This window comes from Oryza glaberrima, chromosome 8 (assembly GCF_000147395.1).
Source record: "Oryza glaberrima chromosome 8, OglaRS2, whole genome shotgun sequence".
NCBI classification, from domain to species: domain Eukaryota; kingdom Viridiplantae; phylum Streptophyta; class Magnoliopsida; order Poales; family Poaceae; genus Oryza; species Oryza glaberrima.
The window spans coordinates 7,019,209-7,039,792 of record NC_068333.1 but is presented as its reverse complement, the minus strand read 5'-3'; the positions used below and the strand labels follow the sequence as shown (position 1 = coordinate 7,039,792).

The window sequence follows — 20,584 nt, the reverse complement described above, 5'->3', positions numbered from 1 at the left end:
CCGGGGAGGATAAGGCGGGGAACCTGCACCATGAAATCTCCTGACGGGTGGGGCCCACATGCAGCTTGCCCGCCCTTTTTATCACCTGCTAGGCTGCTGCTTCTAGACTCTAGTTCCTTCTGGTTTCGTCTGTTTCTTTTCTTAACATTTTGGTCGATGAAAATTGAAACAAAAAAAGATCGGCTTTTACCAGATATTTGTTACCACTTGTGGTCACCACTAACGGCTTGGATATGTGTGTTTAAATCCTTGACGTCTGCCTTAAAAATAAAAAGGAGTAACTATATTTATGGTGCTATATTTTTCACCAAAAAATAGTTAGCATGTATTTACATTGTAAGTCTATAAATTACATATGTAATTTTAGTGTATTTACAATGTAAGTTCTAAAATTATATATATGTGTAAGTCTCTAAATTACATATGTAATTTTTGTGTATTTACAATATAAGTCCTAAATTATATTTGTAAGTCCTTACATTATATATGTAATTTTTTTTATGAAAACACATGCTGACGAGATGAGAAATTTAAATTTAATTGCTTGGCTTCACGCTGCAACACACAAAGACATTCAATATTACACTGGTATTTTAATCATAGCACGAATCTCAAGGGATATCAATTTGAACAGAAAATCGACTATGATTACCCAGAAAATATGTCGACATAATTATAGCAACACCAAAATAAAAAAAAATCATTGTCGGCATATAAGGCTGTCCACCACTTTATCTTCTCTCGACTTCCCATCTCACACCATTCCTATTTGGCCGAGGAAGTAAACGTGCCCATCTCTATCATCTCCAGCCACCCTCGATCCCTTCCTATTTCCTTTACTCTAGCCATGTAATGACGCCTAAGGTCCTCAAACCCTAGCACCGGCTAGCGGCAGAGTCGCCTTTCAGACGTTGCTCCAGCTACGAAGACTTCGCCGTCAGCCCGTCACAATTTGTCGTATGATGCTTGTGCTAGCCTATCCGCAGCAAGAAACTTCTATGATGGTAGACGGGAAGGCGCCAACAATTGATGTTGAAAAAAAGAGTGATTGTGATATTTAGATAATTAAAAGTTCTATAATTTATTTGAATTGAAAGTTTTTAAAAGAAAGATTATATTGGTTGAGCCCTACTATTAAGCAAGTTATAGCTCTGTCACTAGTCCTTGGTGACTTCGTCAACTTAAAAATATGACGTCCCTTCAGAGGCATTCCTAGTGGTACGGCGAGCGTGTGTGCTTCTTAGAATGAGTTTGTGCGTGTTTATATGAAAGCCAAAATCTATAATGTGTTCGAAAGAAAAAAAAGATATCTATAGTGTAAAACCATTATCTAATATTCATGTCGTTATTCAATTTTCATTAAACTAATAATAAGCTATAAACAAATGAGCTTCACTTGATCTGCCAGCCCGATCTAATAATAAGAAAGAGGTGTGTCCGCTCACGAGTTAGCGTTGGCGAGAAATTGAGGAGTTTGAGATAATCACTAGGGTTGGGCACATTGGGCTCAGGAGTTTGAGATGAGAGGTTAGAAGAAGAAGAAATTGCTCTGATATATGGCCCACGTTTGTCCCACTCGCCACATCAGCCAAAACCGATCACTATATTCCCTAGGACCTCGGTTACGGTTTTATAAGTTGGATGACACATTATCTCTGCTATTGTGGTTTGAGAATGTAATCCAAACTTGCATCAAAATGAGGGACATAAAGTGAACCTATCCCTCCGTGATATATGATATTGGGCCCTGGCCTGGGCCAGCAAACAGATTTGTGGACATCGGCAAGAAGAAAGAAAAAGTGCATTTTCTTTCATAGTATTGTTCTGATCATTTTTTTTTCTCGAAATGAAGTATTGTTCTGATCGTTGCTAGGATGAATGATTCTACAATCTACTTTTAATGGTAGCAGGTATTCATGTCTTATTTTTCTTGCAAATTTTAGTTTGTGCTATTATTTTATTATTAACATAAACTAGCATGCGTATCTTGTCAGTTGTCAACATAGCTGGAGACACAGTTAATCACACGATGGCTTTTCGGACATGAACAGAGCCATTTGTACTAACACATCACACGCATCATTTGATTATTAGCTAAATTGACAGCTAACTGCATTACACATTTCTGACCATCCATTTTTCTTGTGTCTTAATCAGTATACGAAATACAGGTCGGGGCTATTAAATAAGTCTGGATCTCGGCCGTCCATCAACGAATCTACATCAATTTCTTTCTTAAACGTTGGTTCAACCAAAGCCACCAAAATGCAAAAAGCGAGCAAGGAATAAAAAAAAGAGTGACCGATGAACCTTGAGTAGTCTTGGTCAGTACCTGTATTATCAATCAACCTACCCCAAAGTAATCGGCTAAAACTGGAATAAAAACTTCATATTAACATTTCCCTGATTAATGTTGTGATGTGTGTGAATTTTTTTAGATAATTAATGGATAAAAATCTGATCTAGGTAGACATACACACCACCCAAATATTACAAGAATACTTGTACTCTAAGCCCCAGAAATTAGATTAGAAAGTCTGTACCTTTTCAAATTCATGTTAGCAATACACCCCTATTTGATTGGATAAAACATGAAACCGGGTGTAAATTACAGACCTATTTTTTGTTTAGTTTGCGTTCATATATAATGAGTAATTTATGAAATTTGCATTGGTAAATGACGAAAAAAAAATCTTATCCATTAAGACCAGATGGTAGGGCCCTAACATATTCTAAAAAGATTATGCATATCTTCAACAACTTCAACTAAATAGCAGAAAAGAAGTCCAATCATTATGGCTGTTTTCTGCAAGAATATTCTCGTGTCAAAATCAGTGTACATGGTGGATAAATCTGAAAATGATTTTCAGCCAATGCCACTCATGGGGATCTTATCTGAGCCAATAATACCCTCATATAAGTGAGATATGAGTAGCATATTATGAACATTTGATGAACCAGGTGAGTATGAAAATCAGTTTAAAAAACTTGTCAATTGTTTCAAGACCTTTATAATCGTTCTCTTTTCTTGTTTGGCCTGCGTGCTAGGAAGGTGGATGCACGTAATTAGTTCTAATTTTGATTTAGTTGGGGGCAAATTCAAAAGTTCTCCTGAAAAGTTGATCATTGCATTTGTCAGTTACACGCACAATCCGAAAAATCGTTTTGCTTCATTTTAAGGGAGCCATTTTGAGTCAATGATACACATATGGCCACGCTACCATCCGAATATCCATATATTCCATTTATATTATTTCTTTGTTAATATCGGATAAATAATTAACAATGAACAATTGCACAGTAGTAGTTATCGGCTGACATATATCACTAAATTCCTCTTAAAAACCGCATCAGCATGTACGAAATATTTATTTTTTAAAAGGAATGTAGTACGAAATATTTGTGGGCACTAAGAATTAAATTGAGCTCTACACACAGAATCAGAATCATGTACATATGACTCTATCTACACGCTATGGATTCTTCATGTAAGGCTTAACTAAACCAAAACTTACCCACATGACTAAAAAAAAATCAGAAACTACATAGGCAAGCTATGGACAAAACACTATTGGTTATTGAGCAATCCTTCTCAAAATAATACTCCAAATTGTACGTTTAATTTGGAAACTGACATGTACCTGTCATAAAGAATTATAAAACTAATATATTACGAGAAGACTGTAGCCATGTGACACTATAAACGCCATAAGTAGCTTTCTATATGATCACAAGAAAAGTTGAATAGACAAAACCTTACAATGCTGGAAATATTGACAATACATCTTCGAGAATTCCATATATTTTTGTACGGTCATTAGTCGTGCATAGAAGGTATTTTGTTGGCTTTAACTTACAAATTGAAGACATACGACCAAAGCAATGGAATGTAATTTTAGCATAAGATTTTATATATCCACTCTAGTATAAAAGGCAAAGCTTAAAAAACAACACCTAAATCAATTCTAAAATTAAGTTTCAAAACTAGTTGCGGGCCTACGACTTCCTAGACAAACATGCCTACCTTCGTTTTTTAAATGTAGGACACCATTCTCTTTTTTTATTAACGTTTGACCATTCGTCTTATTCAAAATTTTTGTGTAAATATAAAAATATTTAAATCGTGCTTAAGGAACATTTGATTATAATCAAGTTACAATAAAATAAATAATAATTACATAACTTTTTTAAATAAGATAAATGGTCAAATGTATCTCAAAAAATCAACAGCGTCATACATTCAAAATACGGAGGAAATATTTTTTATCTCATGCAGTGTATAAAAGAAGTACTCAACAATCTGTAGCCATAGTTCCTCCACTGTCCTGCAGCTACTAAGGGCCCGTTTAGTTCCTCCAAATTTTTTTCCAAAAACATCACACCGAATCTTTAGATACATGCATGAAGCATTAAATATAGATAAAAAGAAAAACTAATTGCATAGTTATGGAGGAAATCGCGAGACGAATCTTTTAAGCCTAATTAGTCTGTGATTAGCCATAAGTGCTACAGTAACCCACATGTGCTAATGACGGCTTAATTAGTCTCAAAAGATTCGTCTCGCGGTTTCCAGGCGAGTTCTGAAATTAGTTTTACATTCGTGTCCGAAAACCTCTTCCGACATCCGGTCAAACGCTCGATGTGACACCCAAAAATTTCCTTTTCCCCAACTAAACACACCCTAACTCAACAAATTTCTGAATACAATTTCAAATCATAAATTCAAATCCAGAGCATTCCAATCTTTTTATCCATGCAGCCTGCAGGAGTACCAGTGACCAGTGACCAGCTTCAAACCTGTTTACCACTGACATTATCATCACCAAGAAAGCCCCCCCAGGTGGCCAGCCAGCTCACCAACCAATCTTACCTGCATCTGTCCCTTGTTCCTACACCAGAATCCTGTCAATTTTCAGACAAGCTAATCCTCCTCCTCTCCACCAGAAGAAGGGTCAAATAAATCTCTGATCTGATCTCTCCTCACCAGAGAGAAGAGTAGAGAGAGAGAGAGAGAGTGGAGTGGAGGTATATATGAGAGGAGAGGAGAAGAGAAGGGGAGAGCTGAGGGTGAAGCACAAGCTGCCCACCTCCCATTCGCATCTCGCTATCCTATGGATAGAGCCGCCGCGACAGCCATAGATATCGTCGTCATGATCCCGTCCTCGCCTTCGCCTTCGCCTTTGTAGCACCACCTCCATCTCCACCTCCTCCGTGCAGCTGAGACCCAACCAAAAGCTGCTTCCTTTTCTTCTTCTTGGGATTGGGATCCCCCCCCTCCCTTCCTCGGCTCCGTTTCTTGCCATGGCCGAAATGGCAGTCACCGCCGCCCTCCGGCCCTGCTCCGGCGTCTCGCCGGCGGTGTCTGGGACCAGCCACCGCCGCCGCCGCCCCGCCGCGTGGCGGGCTCTCGCGCCGCCGCCGCCGCACGCTGGGCTGAGGTGAGGAGATTGGCCAAGATCCAAGATTTCTTCTTTTTTTTTTTGTCCAAATAATTCTTGTCTTTTTTTTCCCACTCTGGTAACACCTTTTTCTGTTTCATTATGTTATTATTATTGTCACGTTTTTTTTTCTATGAAATGGTAGTGTATGCCGTGATTGGGTTTAGACATGAGCGCGTTTTAGTATCGCGTGCAGCTTACAAAAATTTCGTTTTTATCAGCTGGAAGTATGTACTTTAAAGTGCTAGTAATTGACATTATCGAAGATATTAATCCTCTGATTCTTAGATTCGTATATTCTGTTTGAGTGGCATGATATACAAGTTATTAGTATGCTCAGAAAGGATCAGAGAGGGTGAGATTTTTTTTTATTACCGAAGTTCTTGTTGCTGGTGCCTGGTATGATATTGATGATTTCTGGTTCTAATTTGTGAACCCACATATGCATTTATATTATTAGATAGATTAACTGAACGGGATAATAAGTTCTATGGCGTATCCATAATGGAATGTCTACTCAGAATATTTCACAGTTTCTCCCGTGAGATGGTGTGAAAAATGATATCGGCTGATTCAGCGCTCCCTGGTTGAAATATAAATATCATGTGCTTGTGTTCCTTTTCTTTTTGAAGCCAGTGATATGTTTTTGTTGCAACAAGCTTAGCTGAAAACATGGGTAATAAAACCAGAGGAATTATAGTGGGGATGGGTTGCACTAGATTTGGTAGATATATCTTAGTTGGGAAAATGTTTCGCTCTTAGTCTTCCTAGATCTGTGAGCTCTTGTGAAGCTTTAGGAGAAATTCTTGTTTTAACCATGAAATCAGATTGGAGTGATTGTAGGCCTTTTAAACATGATAAGTACTAGGATTAGTTTCCTAATTGTGTCTTGAGTACGGGACACATGCTGTCACCTGCGGACAAGCCCAAATGGATGCTCTATACTTGCTTTTCGGCAAGCTGATTTGTTTTCTTCTTGTGCAAGAAGACAAGTTAAAACTGCTATGATTAATTTTTTTGGATTTTGTTGCTGCAGATTGCATTTATTATTTATCCTGCGTAACAATAAATTAATAATGTTATATTTATAGCTTCTCTGATATATATCTGTCTTTAATTGTGTAGGGTTAACAATTTGTCTGTCTTTGTGTAGGCTGTCCTCTCCTGCTGTCAGGGTTCCTAGAGCTGCTTCCTCTGCGGCTGTCGAGGTAGATAGCATAGCTTACAGAAAAACATTGGATGAACTTCCATGTTCAACTGCATATACTTTGGTTAGCAGGATGGGAGCTCTAGCAACACTGACACAGTTCCTACCCCGAAAGTTATAATAGATCAAGACTCAGATCCGGATGCGACCATTGTAGAGATAACTTTGGGTGACCGTCTCGGTGATCTTCTTGATACCGTATGCATTTGCGCTGGCCTCACAAATAATTTCACAATTCAATAGCAATAAATCTAATTATCATTTTCATTGTGCTGATTATTTATTTTTCTGTCGTGAAGATGAATGCCCTGAAGAATTTAGGGCTAAATGTTGTGAAAGCTAGCGTCTGCCTCGATTCTACTGGCAAGCATATTAAGTTAGCTATAACAAAATTGTAAGTGAATGTTCTTTTCTAAATATTTCAGATACGTAAATCTTGACATGAGGAATATATACCATAAAAGTTTGATCTTCTACTTACAACAGAATGTGACATCTTTCTTCATTGTACTTTTCTGCACATATCAGTTCTTGCCTAGAGTGACAGGAATACTGTACAGGTCGACTGGTCGCAAAATTGGTGAACCAGAGTTGTTAGAAGCAGTACGGCTGACAATTATAAACAACATGATTCAGTACCACCCAGTAAGTTCCTTATTTATTTCTTATCAACCTGCATCATTATGAAAATGTTTACTAAATGCAACCTGCTGGAAATTTGTTTGACATCAGGAAGCTAGCAGCCAATTGGCTCTGGGTGCAACTTTTGGTCCAGAGCCCCCTACAGAACTGGTACTAGCTTAAACTCATTCATATATAACAAATTACACATCTTTTATGCTCTAGAAGGACCAAAAAATCACTTAATATATCTATGGAGGTCCTGAAACCATCTTATTGTGCATATGCATTACGAAACCATCTTATTCGTGCGTATGTATTCTTATTGGCGAACTTTAGGCTTGTAATCCTTTCCTATACATAAATATTTTCTGCATGTGAATTGTCAGGTTGATGTGGACATAGCAACCCACATAGACATATATGATGATGGCCCTGACAGAAGGTATGACTTGTGTCTTGCCTTATGCTTTATTCCTCAAATTGTTAGGAAAATTCACATTTTTTTTTACCATCAGAACAACATGCTATTAGATTGGAAGATAGACTGCTCCTCTCTGGTTAAGGCTTGTGTCATAAAAAGGGTAGCTGACCCAGGGGGCAGGATTTAGCTGTCGATTAATGTGTTTATTACTGGGGAACTATGCCAAATTTTTCTTTGAAGATTTTTGAGTAACAAAATACAGTGCCTAAATGCCGATGATGTTTTTTTTTCTTAGATCTACTTAATTAAGATGGTCAATGGGATGCTGGATTACTGTATTTGTGATGCCAGTAAAATTTCATTCATTTGTTTCATATATTTGTTCCATTTCAGCTTACTTGTAGTGGAAACAGCTGACCGACCAGGTTTGTTGGTTGACCTTGTTAAGATCATTGATGACATCAACATCACCGTCCAATCTGGAGAATTTGACACTGAGGTAACACTAATCATTTGAGGCCGCCTTTCATAAAAGGGAACCTGTTTCTCCCCAGAGTGCTAAACATTGCATCTCTTATAGGGCCTACTGGCTAAAGCAAAATTCCATGTCAGTTATAGGGGTAAACCATTGATCAAAGCCTTGCAGCAGGTAAAGCTTATCATACCGCTGTATTTTCGCTGTGCTATCTAATTCTCGTGAAACCATGTATATTGATGGAACATAGCCTTTATTCTTCCCAAGAAAAAAAAAATCTAAATATTGATGAAATTTCTTACAAGGTTAGCACTTAGCAGTATGTAATTTGGTATAATTTCTATCTGATATATCTTGTTTCTTCAGGTTCTTGCTAATAGCTTGCGCTATTTCTTGAGGAGGCCGACGACAGAGGAGGGCAGTTACTAGGCAGATAAATACAGGAAGCCCCCCACCTTCAGATACTTTGTGATACATGGATTTGATACCATCATCAAAATTATTCTTGAAATATGCAAACAATATCAAAAGCTTGGAGGTATACTTGATCTTATGGCTTATACAAATTTAAGCTGTTCCTATTTGAAGGTAGGACATCTGCTGTATTAACTGCAGAAGCCTTCCAAGATTACATGCTAGTGCGATTCTCAAGCATGTGACACTTGATAATTTTGGTATTTAGGATGCATGTTTGATGGTAAATAAGAAAGCAAGTTGGGGGGCCATGCATCAACTGTTCTGGTGAAATGTAGCTGTATTGTTCTCTCCATTATCTGATTAATAAAGATTACCAATAAATAAATGTGGTGAAAGATTTGACAATTTATCTGAAAGCATGGTGCAAAATTTTGCTCGGTTCCTAACTGAACTTTAAACAAAACCATTCTGTTTCTGAGATCAAATTGTGAGATTTTTGAAATATTTGAAGTGGCCAAGTTGTGTATTTTTCGAATTTATTTGTGTGCAATTATGTGATAGTGCACCGATTTTTTTATTTTTTGAAATAACTGTAGTGGAGACGTATTTTGAATGAAGATTGTCCTTTTGAAATCTTTCTATTATATACTAAAAGTCCATTAAACTTCCTACAAATGTTCCTAAGTCACCATGTGGCATCCTAGAAACACTCTTAAACCGCCACATGGCACTCTACAAATATCTGCTGATTTTCATTAAATTTGGTGGACCCATTACTCACAACCATTAGATTTATCTTTAAGAAAAAAATTAACTACCCAATGTTGGCCCCACCCAGCATGTACAAACATATGTACGTACGTAGGTATATGTCACGTACAACTAACTATAATATATGAAAAAAAATAATATATCTCATATATTATTATTATTGTTGTTGTGATATGCTACCCGTAACACACATATATATCAAGTGTCTCTCCTCTCTACTTTCTACTTTTAGCTAGCAATTCAAGGTAAACATTATGAGCTAAATTGTCATGATTTAATTTATAATTAAACAAATAATGTAAGATCAATAAAATCCAAATAGTTTCAAGTGAAATGCCAAATATCATATCATTGATTTACACTTAAAACGTTGAATCGATTATTTTCGACGATTAGGTTAGATTTATTAAACTAACTAATCCTTTACTGCTAATCTCTACCGTAATTTGAGATAAAAAAAATTCAAAAAAATCACACCAACAATTTACCCTTAAATCGTTGAACCTATTATTTTTAATCATTATAGATTATTAAAGTAACTAATCCCTCTGTCCTAATCTCATAGGTACTTACATACTTATCATATTTGATTCATATTACACCCCCTCTTCCTAGATTAACTCTTCCTTCTCATATTTTTCTGCTTTGTTAGTTAGAAAGCAAAATCTTCTATTTTATACTAAATTTCCTATAAACACTCATAAATTACCATGCGTCATTATACAAACGCTCCTAAACCGCAACGTGGCAATCTAACAAACCGGTGGACCTACTGTTTGTTTAATAAATCGCTAAATCCACTATTTTCAACTATTATATTTATCATTATAAAAAATATATCCCACAACTCACCCCTTCTCCCAATGGCCCACCCTTTCATCTCTTCACTACTTACGTTATGTACGTACAATGCCACGCTTTCTCCCCTCCTCCAATCCTCCATCTTCATATGTTCTAGCTGAAAATTTTAATGTGAAAAAATATTATGAAAAATAAAACATCTAACCTTAGCTTTTCACTTAAATCGGTGAATCAATTATTTTAACCATTGTCCCTGAAAAGATATTTTAACGATTATTTGAACCGGTTAACCCATTAATCTATATGTAAGAAAAACACTTCCCTAAATTTTACCATAGACCATTGTGCTTTGCATGAAAACCAATTATGAACAAACATTAAAATCCATCAAATTTAAGTGTATAGATGGTTTAAACCGTTGTGCCCATCAAATCTATATATAAGAAAAACATTTTCCTAACTTTGAACATATATCATCTTCGCATGACATCCAAATAAGAACAAAACATTAAAAATGACAATATATATTATAGAGTAAATTTCACACACCTACATAGATATATCTATCTATTATATACTAAAATCTCATTAAACATCCCAAAAGCACTCCTAAACCGCCACGTGAGATTCCTAGAAACACTTCTAAGACGACACACTAAGATGACACTGGACGCTCTAATTAATTCCTAGAAAATCTATATAAAAACGAGAACATCTAGCCATTGGTTTTATTTAATCTGGTGGATCTAATATTTTTTACCACCATATACCGTGAGATTTATGTTTAGAAAAAAACTTAAGATCAATCTGGCGGTACGAGTCTGCCCAACGCACGTACGTGCTTCCATCCACACACATGAGAAGAGTCAGCGTGCTTTTTCCTTGCTCGCCTCCCTTTTTTCTCTAAGGTATTTTTTTTTCTCTAAGGTAATTAAGTTAAGGCTTAAGGGTATCTAATATCTTATATATTAGTAACTTAATTTCATCGTACTCCAAAGACTGCATGCACTTGCAAATATAGACATAGATAATATCTCTCATACATATTGATCTTGGTATGTTCTATAAATATATAAAGAATCTTCAATTGTTGTAAATTTTAAATTATATTCCAATTTATGATGGGTTTGAATCATTGTATTTTTTTAATAAAATCAATAGTTTAAGATCTATACCAACTATATTTAATAGCTAATAAAATTATTATATTTTGGACCCACATCTATAGAAAAAATCCTAAAAGTTCTCATTAAAAAAAATCAAAATATCCACCTTATTTTTTTTAATAAGATCAATGGACCATACCTATAAACCGGTAACCTTCATTATAGTATCAATGGACCTATTGACTCTCAACCAACTTAATTATATCCATCCAAAATACCTATATCACAGAATTATTATTGGGAATGATATCTCACATTGCTCAAATCAAACTAATACACCACGAAAAGAAGGAGAGAGGGGTTCTGTAGAGTTGTTGTTAACGACCAAATTTGGTAAATTATAGATTGGATTTGGAGTCAAAGCCGAAGCAGATTTGGATTAGGACCTGCATTAGAGTAAAGCAAGTCTCTCAGGCCAGTGTGTGTGTGTTTTTTTTGCATCAACAGCTGTCCTTACGAATATTACTTATTTGTACTTATTAAATTATCTAACACTAGAACAAAAGAACATACTGTCCATGGAGTGAACAAATTAGAGGGCTAGCCGGTGTATCCCACTGTGCATGCATGTTGGGTATAGATTTCTTTTTCTCAGATAAAAAGAGGGCTTATTTGTACTTATTAAATTATCTAATCACTAGAACAAAAGAACATATTGTGCATTGAGTGAACAAATTGGAGGGCTAGCCGGTGTATCCCGTTGTGCATGCATGCTGGGTATAGATTTCTTTTTCTCAGATAAAAAGAGAGGCATGAGATAGTTACATGTATTATACATATACATGTAGATGTAGGGCACTTTTTTTCTTCATGGTATGATGATGTGAGCATGCCACCTGAGGCACAAATTAACATGTTCACCGTCCGTGGTGGGGAAGACGAATAATTTGGTTAGTTGGACTGTGCATAATATGTTAGATCATATGAATATCCAATGGTTAGAAATATTGGTCTACCAAATCAAGTAAAAATCAAGGGTGTTCGGTTGACCCTTGGCGGTCAGACCGGCTGGGTGCCGCCGGTCAGACTGCAGGTATTGCGGCGGTCAGACCAGCCAACCCAATGGTCTAACCGCCAAGGGTCAACCGAACTTAATCTCTTCACAAAACCAATTGTCTATAAATCTCCAAAATATCAACAGCAAACCACCAATGTGTTCATCACACAAAATCTAAATCAACTATTTTGTTTTTTCGTCATAATTTCAACTATTTTCTCTAATTTTTATCCCTTTATTGGAAACATATTCATAATTTACTATGAGGAATTATCCGTAGCCATGATCAATTGATGTCTGCCATCAAATAATAAATTAATTATTATTTTTACTACATAAAACGGTAGAGCCATTAATTATATATAGTTGTATATGTTATGTTTTATAACTTAACTTTTCTCTCTTTCCCTATAGAACTTTAAGAGTCATATGTTTGAGGTACCATAAGTTACCAACCCCAATCTCCAGTAGGTAATTTTATATATAAAAAATAAATTCGTCATGCAATACTAACGAAGAAAATTCATGAAAAAAAGCACAGTTTTGAAACGTTGAAAATATTATTTCGCTCGTATATCGCTCTTATAAGTTTCTCAAATTTATCCTATGTATGATACATGTCTGCGCGAATGCGCGGGCTACCTTCCTAGTTATATGTAAAAAATCCAACTTTCTGTCCACGGTACATTGATACTAAGTGTTTCGACACTAGAATTCGTCAAAGCTGTACAATCTTTCAAAATGTGCAAATTATAGTACAATGTATATTGCATCTCTGCAAGGGACAAATGTGTTCAGATTGGCTATTGACGTCTGGGGGAGTAGAATTTAGGCCGAAATTTGTGTACTCATCGGCCGAATATACATGGAATAAGTCCACTTTGACTCTCTTAACTAGTGTCCGAATCTTATTCGTATCCCTAAACCATAATACCAGATATCTCGACTCTCCAACTATTAAAATCAGGATAATTTTACTCTTTTGGCGGTTTTGGGGAACGGTTTCACTGACGTGGCATCCTAGCCATCAAATAGATTAAAAAAATAAAGTAGAGGTCCACCTGTCATCTTCTTCCTCTACCTCTCTCCCCCATCCTCCTCTCTCTCTCTCCTCTTTTTCTTCTCGGCCTGACAGCAACACGGCGCCGGATGACAACGGGGAGCACCGGTGGCGGCGACAACGGCAGGATGGCCGCCGCTCCCCACCGCCGCTCCGGCCAAGGTGAAGAGAAAGAGCGGGGGAGAGAGAGATAAGGGAGAGAGATGGAGGGAGGAGGATAAAGGGAAGGAGATGGAGGATGACATGTGGGTCCTACAATACTTTATTTGTGTGAATGACATATGGGCTCCACATATTTCTTTTCGTTTTTTGTTTTTATTCTAATGCCACAAAGACTCAGTCAAGACCACCACATCATCCAAAACCACCTCCAAAACCACCAGGGGCATTGTTTGCACCGGTTTTGATAGTTGGAGGAGTCGATATACCCGGTTTTGTAGTTGGAGGACATGAATTGTACTTGGGCAATAGTTGAAGGAGTCAAAATATACTTTTTCCTAATGAGCATGATTTCAAATGAAAGACGAGATGGGCTGAAATCATGCTCATTAATGGGCCGAAATCGCGCTCAGCTGTGGGCTTAATTCACGTGCACCAATGGGCAGAGTTCACGAGCACTGACGGGCTGAATTAGCGCACATCTATGGGCCGAATTCATTTTCACTCACGGGCTGAATTCACACGCATTTACGCATCTATGGGCTAAAATCACGATCAACTATGGCCAAAATAGAGATGCCAATGGGGACCTGTGACCTGAAACCCATTCGATTTTTACTATATTAGGAGGTAGATACTGTCCAAATATCATACCCGTGGATCTTTAACAGCGGAAACCTTCACCCATCGGGTATATCGGGTGCGGTTACGTTTCCTTGGCACCCGAACACGTTAACCCATGGGTTAATAAATTGATGGCCCAAGGATCACAACCATCAAAGCCCCCTCAGTGCCAAGACTAACTTCTCCCCTTCTCCCATCCGTATTGCCGCCGCACGCATCATGCGGGAATGCTGATGGGCGATCGATCGCTATGGGGATGGGGTAGCGATCGATCCCCTCCCCCCTCCCTCCCTCCACCCCTCCACATGGTTTCCTTTTTTAGCACCGCATTACTTTCCTATTTTAGTAAATTTATACACTTCAAGTTTACACATCTAAAGTTTAGAGACCAAAAGTTTATAAGTCAAAAGTTTATATATCCGATTCAAATTTGAATTTGAATTCAAATATTTTTATATATATATTATTTCTATACATCTAAAGTTTATAGACCTAAAGTTTATAGGTCAAAAGTTTACATACCCGATTCAAATTTGAATTTGAATTCAAATTCAAATTTAAATTCAAATATTTTCTATATATAGTATTTCTATACAACTAAAAGTTTATACACCTAAAGTTTATAGACCCAAAGTTTATAAGTCAAACGTTTACATACCCGATTCAAATTTGAATTTGAATTCAAATTTTTTATATATAGTATTTCTATACATAAATTTTTCTAACTTTTTGTTTTTTAAAAAAATTTTGTGTGGTATACTGTAATAAGAAGAGAAGAAGGGGAGGAGGAAGGAGGGAGAAGAGGGGAGAGGGGGGGGGGGGGGGGGGGCGAACTGATCGCCCAGCGCGATCGCTGGCGATCGATCGCCCATTAGAAGGGCCCCGCATCATGCACTCAAGCTTGCGGCCGTGGCCTGCATTGCCGCACGCACACGCAGTTGCTGAGGCTGTTGCTCGTTGAGACCGCCACTCGTCGAGGCCCTCATTGCCCTCACCGGTCTCCGCTTGCCAAGGCCGTCGTTGTCTAGCCCCCTCTGACCTCTGCTTGTCGTGGCCATCACCGTCGTCTAGCCACCTCCAGCCTTCGCTCACCAAGGCCGCCACCACTATCGTCTAGCCCCCATTGGCCTCTGCTCGATGACACCGCCACTCCTGAGGTCGTTGCTCGCCACGGTGGCCGCTGCAGGCGTAGAGGCTGGAAGTTGTCTCGCAAGTTACGAGTGCAGGTACCCGTTGGAAACCCACCACCCGTGTGCACTATATATGGGTATGGGTATGGGAAAATTTTGCGACCGCAGGTGTGGGTGTTGTAATGGGCATATTTAATTTTGACGGGTGTGGGTAAAGGGTGAGGAAACCCGACGGGTGTACACTTGTTGCCATCTCTAGGCCAAACTGAGCCAGGTTATGAAGTGAAATTGTGCAAATTTATGGACACAAATTGCACCGACTGAAGGGCCGAAATAGTGCACGTTAAGTGGCCCAAAATCACGCCTGCTGACAGGCCGAATTGCGACCACTGATCGAGTATATACTCCGCCAGATTTCAGGCTCATTTCAAAGCTTAATTAGCATACTCAGTTGTACAATATTTCCGAAATTTCAGGTACACTTGATAGGGTCTCCACCATTTGGTGTAAAACAAATTATGGAGGTTGGGAAACCTGCGTGGTAAATAATACCAAAATATTGTGAAGTGAGCGTAACTAAACTTATGTTAGGTTTTCTTAGTGGAATCTATCCACCTAGATTCAAATTCTAGATTTGACACAGGGTCTGCATATGTGAGTTTGTAGGAATAAATGTACGCCCGTTGTTAGCGTTAATGATTGATCAACTATGTTTCTTTTTTAAAAAAGATCATATCAAAACATTTTCCTGTTTAGTTTGACTCGACAATATTCCTACCATGAGATAATTAATCGTCTTTTCTTTTCTTTTTAAAGGATTAAGTGATCATAATGCATGGATCCACCTTTTGCATTTCTTGAAATAAAAAGCTACAAACTGATCGATGGTAATAAAAATAAATAAATAAATATAAATCGATCTAGGCTGCCATTTAGCCTTAATTTATCTTGTTATTTTAATTAGGTTAATTGTACTTAGCAGCTCTCTTGCATGCGTGCCCTCGTGTGATCTGCTGCAAGAACATGTCCCTAGCTAATCTTCAAAGGAAGGGACAAGATCGAATAAACAGGTGTCCTAAACACAACCAAAAGATTATTGTGGGAAACAGACACAGCAGCAACTCTTTGCTGCATGCATGGACAGCATTCATGATGAGCTTAATCGATCCTTTCCACGTACATCTCCACCAACTAAACACTGAAAGTTGGATTATTTTATGTATAGGAAAAAGAAAATCAAATTAGTTACACTTTCAGCTATAAAGTTTTCACTTGGCTCGATTGAATTAATATATAGTAGTAATCAATTTGTCTACACATAATTAATATAGTTTTTATCTCTCTCTATACCCCCTCGTGCATGTTCTACTTACCGACAACAGTAGCTTTTGGAAGCAGCTAATTAAGCTTAGCTATCGTGGCTAATTGACATGCATCAAACAGGGATTAAAGAGAGATGATAACGACGGCTCCGTGTCACTCCAAAAGCGATCACACATGCTGCTACTGCACACGACAACTACCAAACATAATAAAACTGGCTATTATTAATTATGTATGCTAGCATCACAGGTGTAATTAGGCACAACATTACAAATTTAATTACTAATTTGTACAGTTGGAGTGGTGTTGATTTTTTTTAAAAAAAACCTAGCTAAGGTCATTGATTAAATTGATAGGCATATTTCCTGTTTAATCATGGAAAATATAATGTCATTTATAATTAATTTGTCCACAGCCGTATGTGGGTTAAAAGAGGGAGAAAATAATTAATGTCGTCCTTGATGTTTTATGTAGTTATGATTCGATTTTCGTCATTTTGAATTTTTGATGCAATAGGGCACTATGCTTAAAATCATATCTATTAAAATTATTGGTGAATATTAACTTTAGCTAAACAATTTTAACAAAATTATTATTAAAATATCATGTAAATTTGTCGGAAAACTGCAACTTGACTTTGTGGTCTCTTTCACGTCTTCGATGTAATAAAGAAAATAAAATTTAGTTTTTGCTTGTGCAATCTACTTAATTTCAGCTTAATTAATTGAGACTTGTTCTCTCTTCTTTTAGAGAAATTTACTCATTTTTTTTTTGCACCCAGTTAGTGTGCATAATTTCCATGATTGTCGTCTCTGCGTCTGACTAAATTCAACTGCCATCAGGATATATAAATTATCACTAACTACTTGGGGAGTTTTTTATTTGTAGAATAATTTTATAATATTTTTAGGTGTGTGTTATATCTATTAATATATGTCGTTTAATTTTTACATTATTTTTTTTTGGGATACAATAGACACGACGACAGGTAGATCAGTAGGTACAGGATGATCGTGCTGTTCTTCTCTTTGGACGGTTTGTCCCTCGACAGCGCCACTCATCGCCGCGCAGTCCGGCCGGCCAGATCTCCAAAAAATTTAAGACACAATCTAAGCCTAAACATTGTGATTAGCCAGAGACTAATTACTTAATTAAATAAAATCGAGCCGTGCAAATCCTGTTTATTCAAGGAGAAGCTTGGATGGATTCGATCACACATCTTTCCTCGGCCTGTCTGGTTGAAGTCCAGACTGGCTAATTGACTAGCTAATCATTGCTGATTAGCTACGAGTTCTCCTTCAAATTAGGTTTGGTCTCCATGTATAAATATGAATCTGTGTGTCCATGATAGCTGCATGTGTACGATATATTTTGACTAATTTCTCGATCGTTCACGATGATTATAATATATCTCTGCACACGGGGAGAGAGCTAGCTGTTGGGAATTAATTAATGCACAAAGATTGTAGTATGTTCATGAACTCCGTTTATAGAAATTAGAAACTTCATCTGTTTCAAATTTACTTATCGTTATTGCATCAATTTTTTTTCTATGAGCTACTAGTTATCCTATCTCTTTCTATAAAGTTATAACTCACTAATTCTAAAGCTTAACATACAAACATGTCATCTCATCATCCACTAGCAATAATTACATACAGAACTTACATAAGCATGCAACATCATCTATAATTCATTGAATTCTACAAATCAACATCCAATCATCTTCCTTCACATTATTTTTCACAATATTTTTAACATATATATCCATCATTTTTATAATACTTAACATATATTCATCCAGATAATCAAAGTGTGGGATATCATATTTCATCTACGATCTCATACAGAGTCTACTAAATATATTTCTCTCTTAACATAATTAGACAAACCGGTTTTATTTGTTGTTAGTAACTAATATAATTTTTACTTTTAGCTCGTTTATTAAAAAAATATTAAAAGTTACTTAGTAATTTCCGCAGCAAAGCACGGGGAATCACCTAGTATTGATGTAATAGTAGTACCATCGATCAGGCCCCGACCGTCTATTGTCAGGGTAGGAAGTGAGGGACCCCAAGGGTTTCTAAAAATTATATATGATCCTCACAATTTTCATGTTTCAATTCAAACCAATGCGCTCTAACATGCCTTTAGATCTCTCATTTTATTTTTCAAAAACTATTCTTCTTATACTCTACTAATTTAGCTAGAATGAGTTTGTTTCTTGTGAGTGTAGCTTAACTGGGTTGGATTTCTTGCGGTAAAACATGTTCATCCCCTTTTAAATCCTAGACTTGACACATGTGCTTGTATTTATGGCTAATTATTCTTCTAGTGGTAGGTGATGTACTCGTTGACACCGAGATACCCGTGGTGACTGTCGATCTTAGATGCATCGTCCAGTATTTCGGAGATACTTATAAAGGTAAGGTGTACATGTGTATTTTTAGGGGTGAATGCGCATGTTGTGAGCGCATATCGTATGTTTCTTAAAGAGAAAGAATGATTTTGTTTCATTTGGCTTTGCTAAAGCGTTTGATGATAATTATAGAGTTTATACGATACTACGAACACACCTATCTTAGTCAATAAAGATTCTATTTTTTCGCTTTATTAGGAAAATTGAATCACGGTATTCATGCCGAGGAAACCACCACCATTTAGGCAATCTACTTTTTTAATAATATTTCCTAAATATAAGGTGTTAAGTTTCACACCTGATTCTCACGTTCTTAGTTACGGCTTACCCTCTTCGTTTCATAAAAAATAAACTAGTATGGAATATGATATATCCTATTACGAATCTAGATAGGAAGTTATCCATATTCGTACAGTACTATCAAACATCACAAAAAAGTTGACACGATAGGTACCGGAAATGCTAAAACCGGTACCTATAGACTTTACCCCCTCCGTGGGCTGAAAAAAATATATAACCAACACCTTTGAGTAACTGTATAGGTACTGATTCTAGAGAAAAACTGACACCAATACTATAGGCATCGGATTTTTTTAAAAAACTGACACCTTTAATTTATTATAGGTGCCAGTTAATTAGAAAACAAACACCTATAATATATTATAGGTGTTTTTTTTCTAAAAAATGGTACCGTAAAAACCGAGCCGAGCTGGGCCTTCGTCCTTATCCACTCACGAGCGGACAAGGTGAGCGAGCGGCATTCTCTCTCATCATCCTCTCTCCCTCTCTCCCGCGAGGGGCTCTCTCGTCCTCCTCTCTCTCTCGCGAACAGTGCCTCTCCACCCCACGAGCCGCGCCCTCCCACCCACAAGCGGCGACGCCCTCCCTACCCGTGAGATCCGGTGACGCTTTCCCCATCCGTGAACAGCAACAATGGTGGCGACTACACTGACACCAGATTTGCTAGGCCCGAGCTCGGGGGGCCACCAGATCTAGGCCCTGTCGCTTGTCCCCGAGTAGTCTCCAGCTTCTCGGTCCCTCAACACTGATAACGGTGAGCGGCGGCGTCCGTTCTTGTGTTCTAGTGTGCTTGTTATGTTTGTTGAGGGGAGTTGCTTGATGCATCAAGTCGATTTTTTTTATATATCTCAAAGGTTTCGGTTTCTAAACCAGCACCTATGAGTTTTCCTCAAAGGTATCACCTACGGGGTGTCAGCTGAGAAATCCGGCAACTATTGTCGATTCCTAACTGGTATAATCAACTTTCCATAATAGTGCTAGTACTAGCATATGTCACATCCGATACAGGTTTATTTTTTTTGGGGTGGAAGGAGTTGTTCATACTCCGTAAGTTTATTTTGGGTAGGACCATAGGAGGGAGTACACCCTCCATAAAAAAAAAAATCAAACTATGGCTGTTCAAATTCAATGCCATAGTTTTGGGGGGAATTTAACTATTTCTCATTTTTTAGTTTGGCAATTATCCAAATACCCTTCATATATTTGCTCTTATTTTTTTTGCCCCTCTAAGATGATGGCTTCTTAACTATTT

At 37.3% G+C, this 20,584-nt stretch overlaps 1 protein-coding gene across 2 annotated transcripts; it reads left to right on the top strand.

Annotated features, from left to right (window-relative positions):
• The first annotated feature begins 4,945 nt into the window (after window positions 1–4,945).
• On the top strand, window positions 4,946–8,977 carry LOC127782718 (ACT domain-containing protein DS12, chloroplastic). 2 transcript variants are annotated; one of them, XM_052309986.1, is made up of 10 exons: window positions 4,946–5,438; window positions 6,592–6,646; window positions 6,715–6,843; window positions 6,945–7,039; window positions 7,206–7,290; window positions 7,378–7,437; window positions 7,656–7,711; window positions 8,084–8,189; window positions 8,271–8,339; window positions 8,532–8,977. In XM_052309986.1, exons 1-10 carry the CDS (start codon window positions 5,302–5,304, stop codon window positions 8,592–8,594), a joined length of 855 nt encoding a protein of 284 aa, XP_052165946.1. In that variant the 5' UTR covers window positions 4,946–5,301; the 3' UTR covers window positions 8,595–8,977. The 2 variants fall into 2 exon arrangements, with proteins under 2 accessions (XP_052165946.1, XP_052165947.1); XM_052309987.1 differs by having other exon boundaries at window positions 4,952–5,438; window positions 6,718–6,843.
• The last annotated feature ends 11,607 nt before the right edge of the window (window positions 8,978–20,584 follow it).

Bases quoted from the DNA above. Each gene is read 5' to 3' on its own strand.
- LOC127782718 (XM_052309986.1), top strand. From the start codon at position 5,302: ATGGCCGAAATGGCAGTCACCGCCGCCCTCCGGCCCTGCTCCGGCGTC. The intron at 7,291-7,377 runs GTAAGTTCCTTA...GTTTGACATCAG, and splicing joins ACATGATTCAGTACCACCCA to GAAGCTAGCAGCCAATTGGC. The intron at 8,190-8,270 runs GTAACACTAATC...CATCTCTTATAG, and splicing joins CTGGAGAATTTGACACTGAG to GGCCTACTGGCTAAAGCAAA.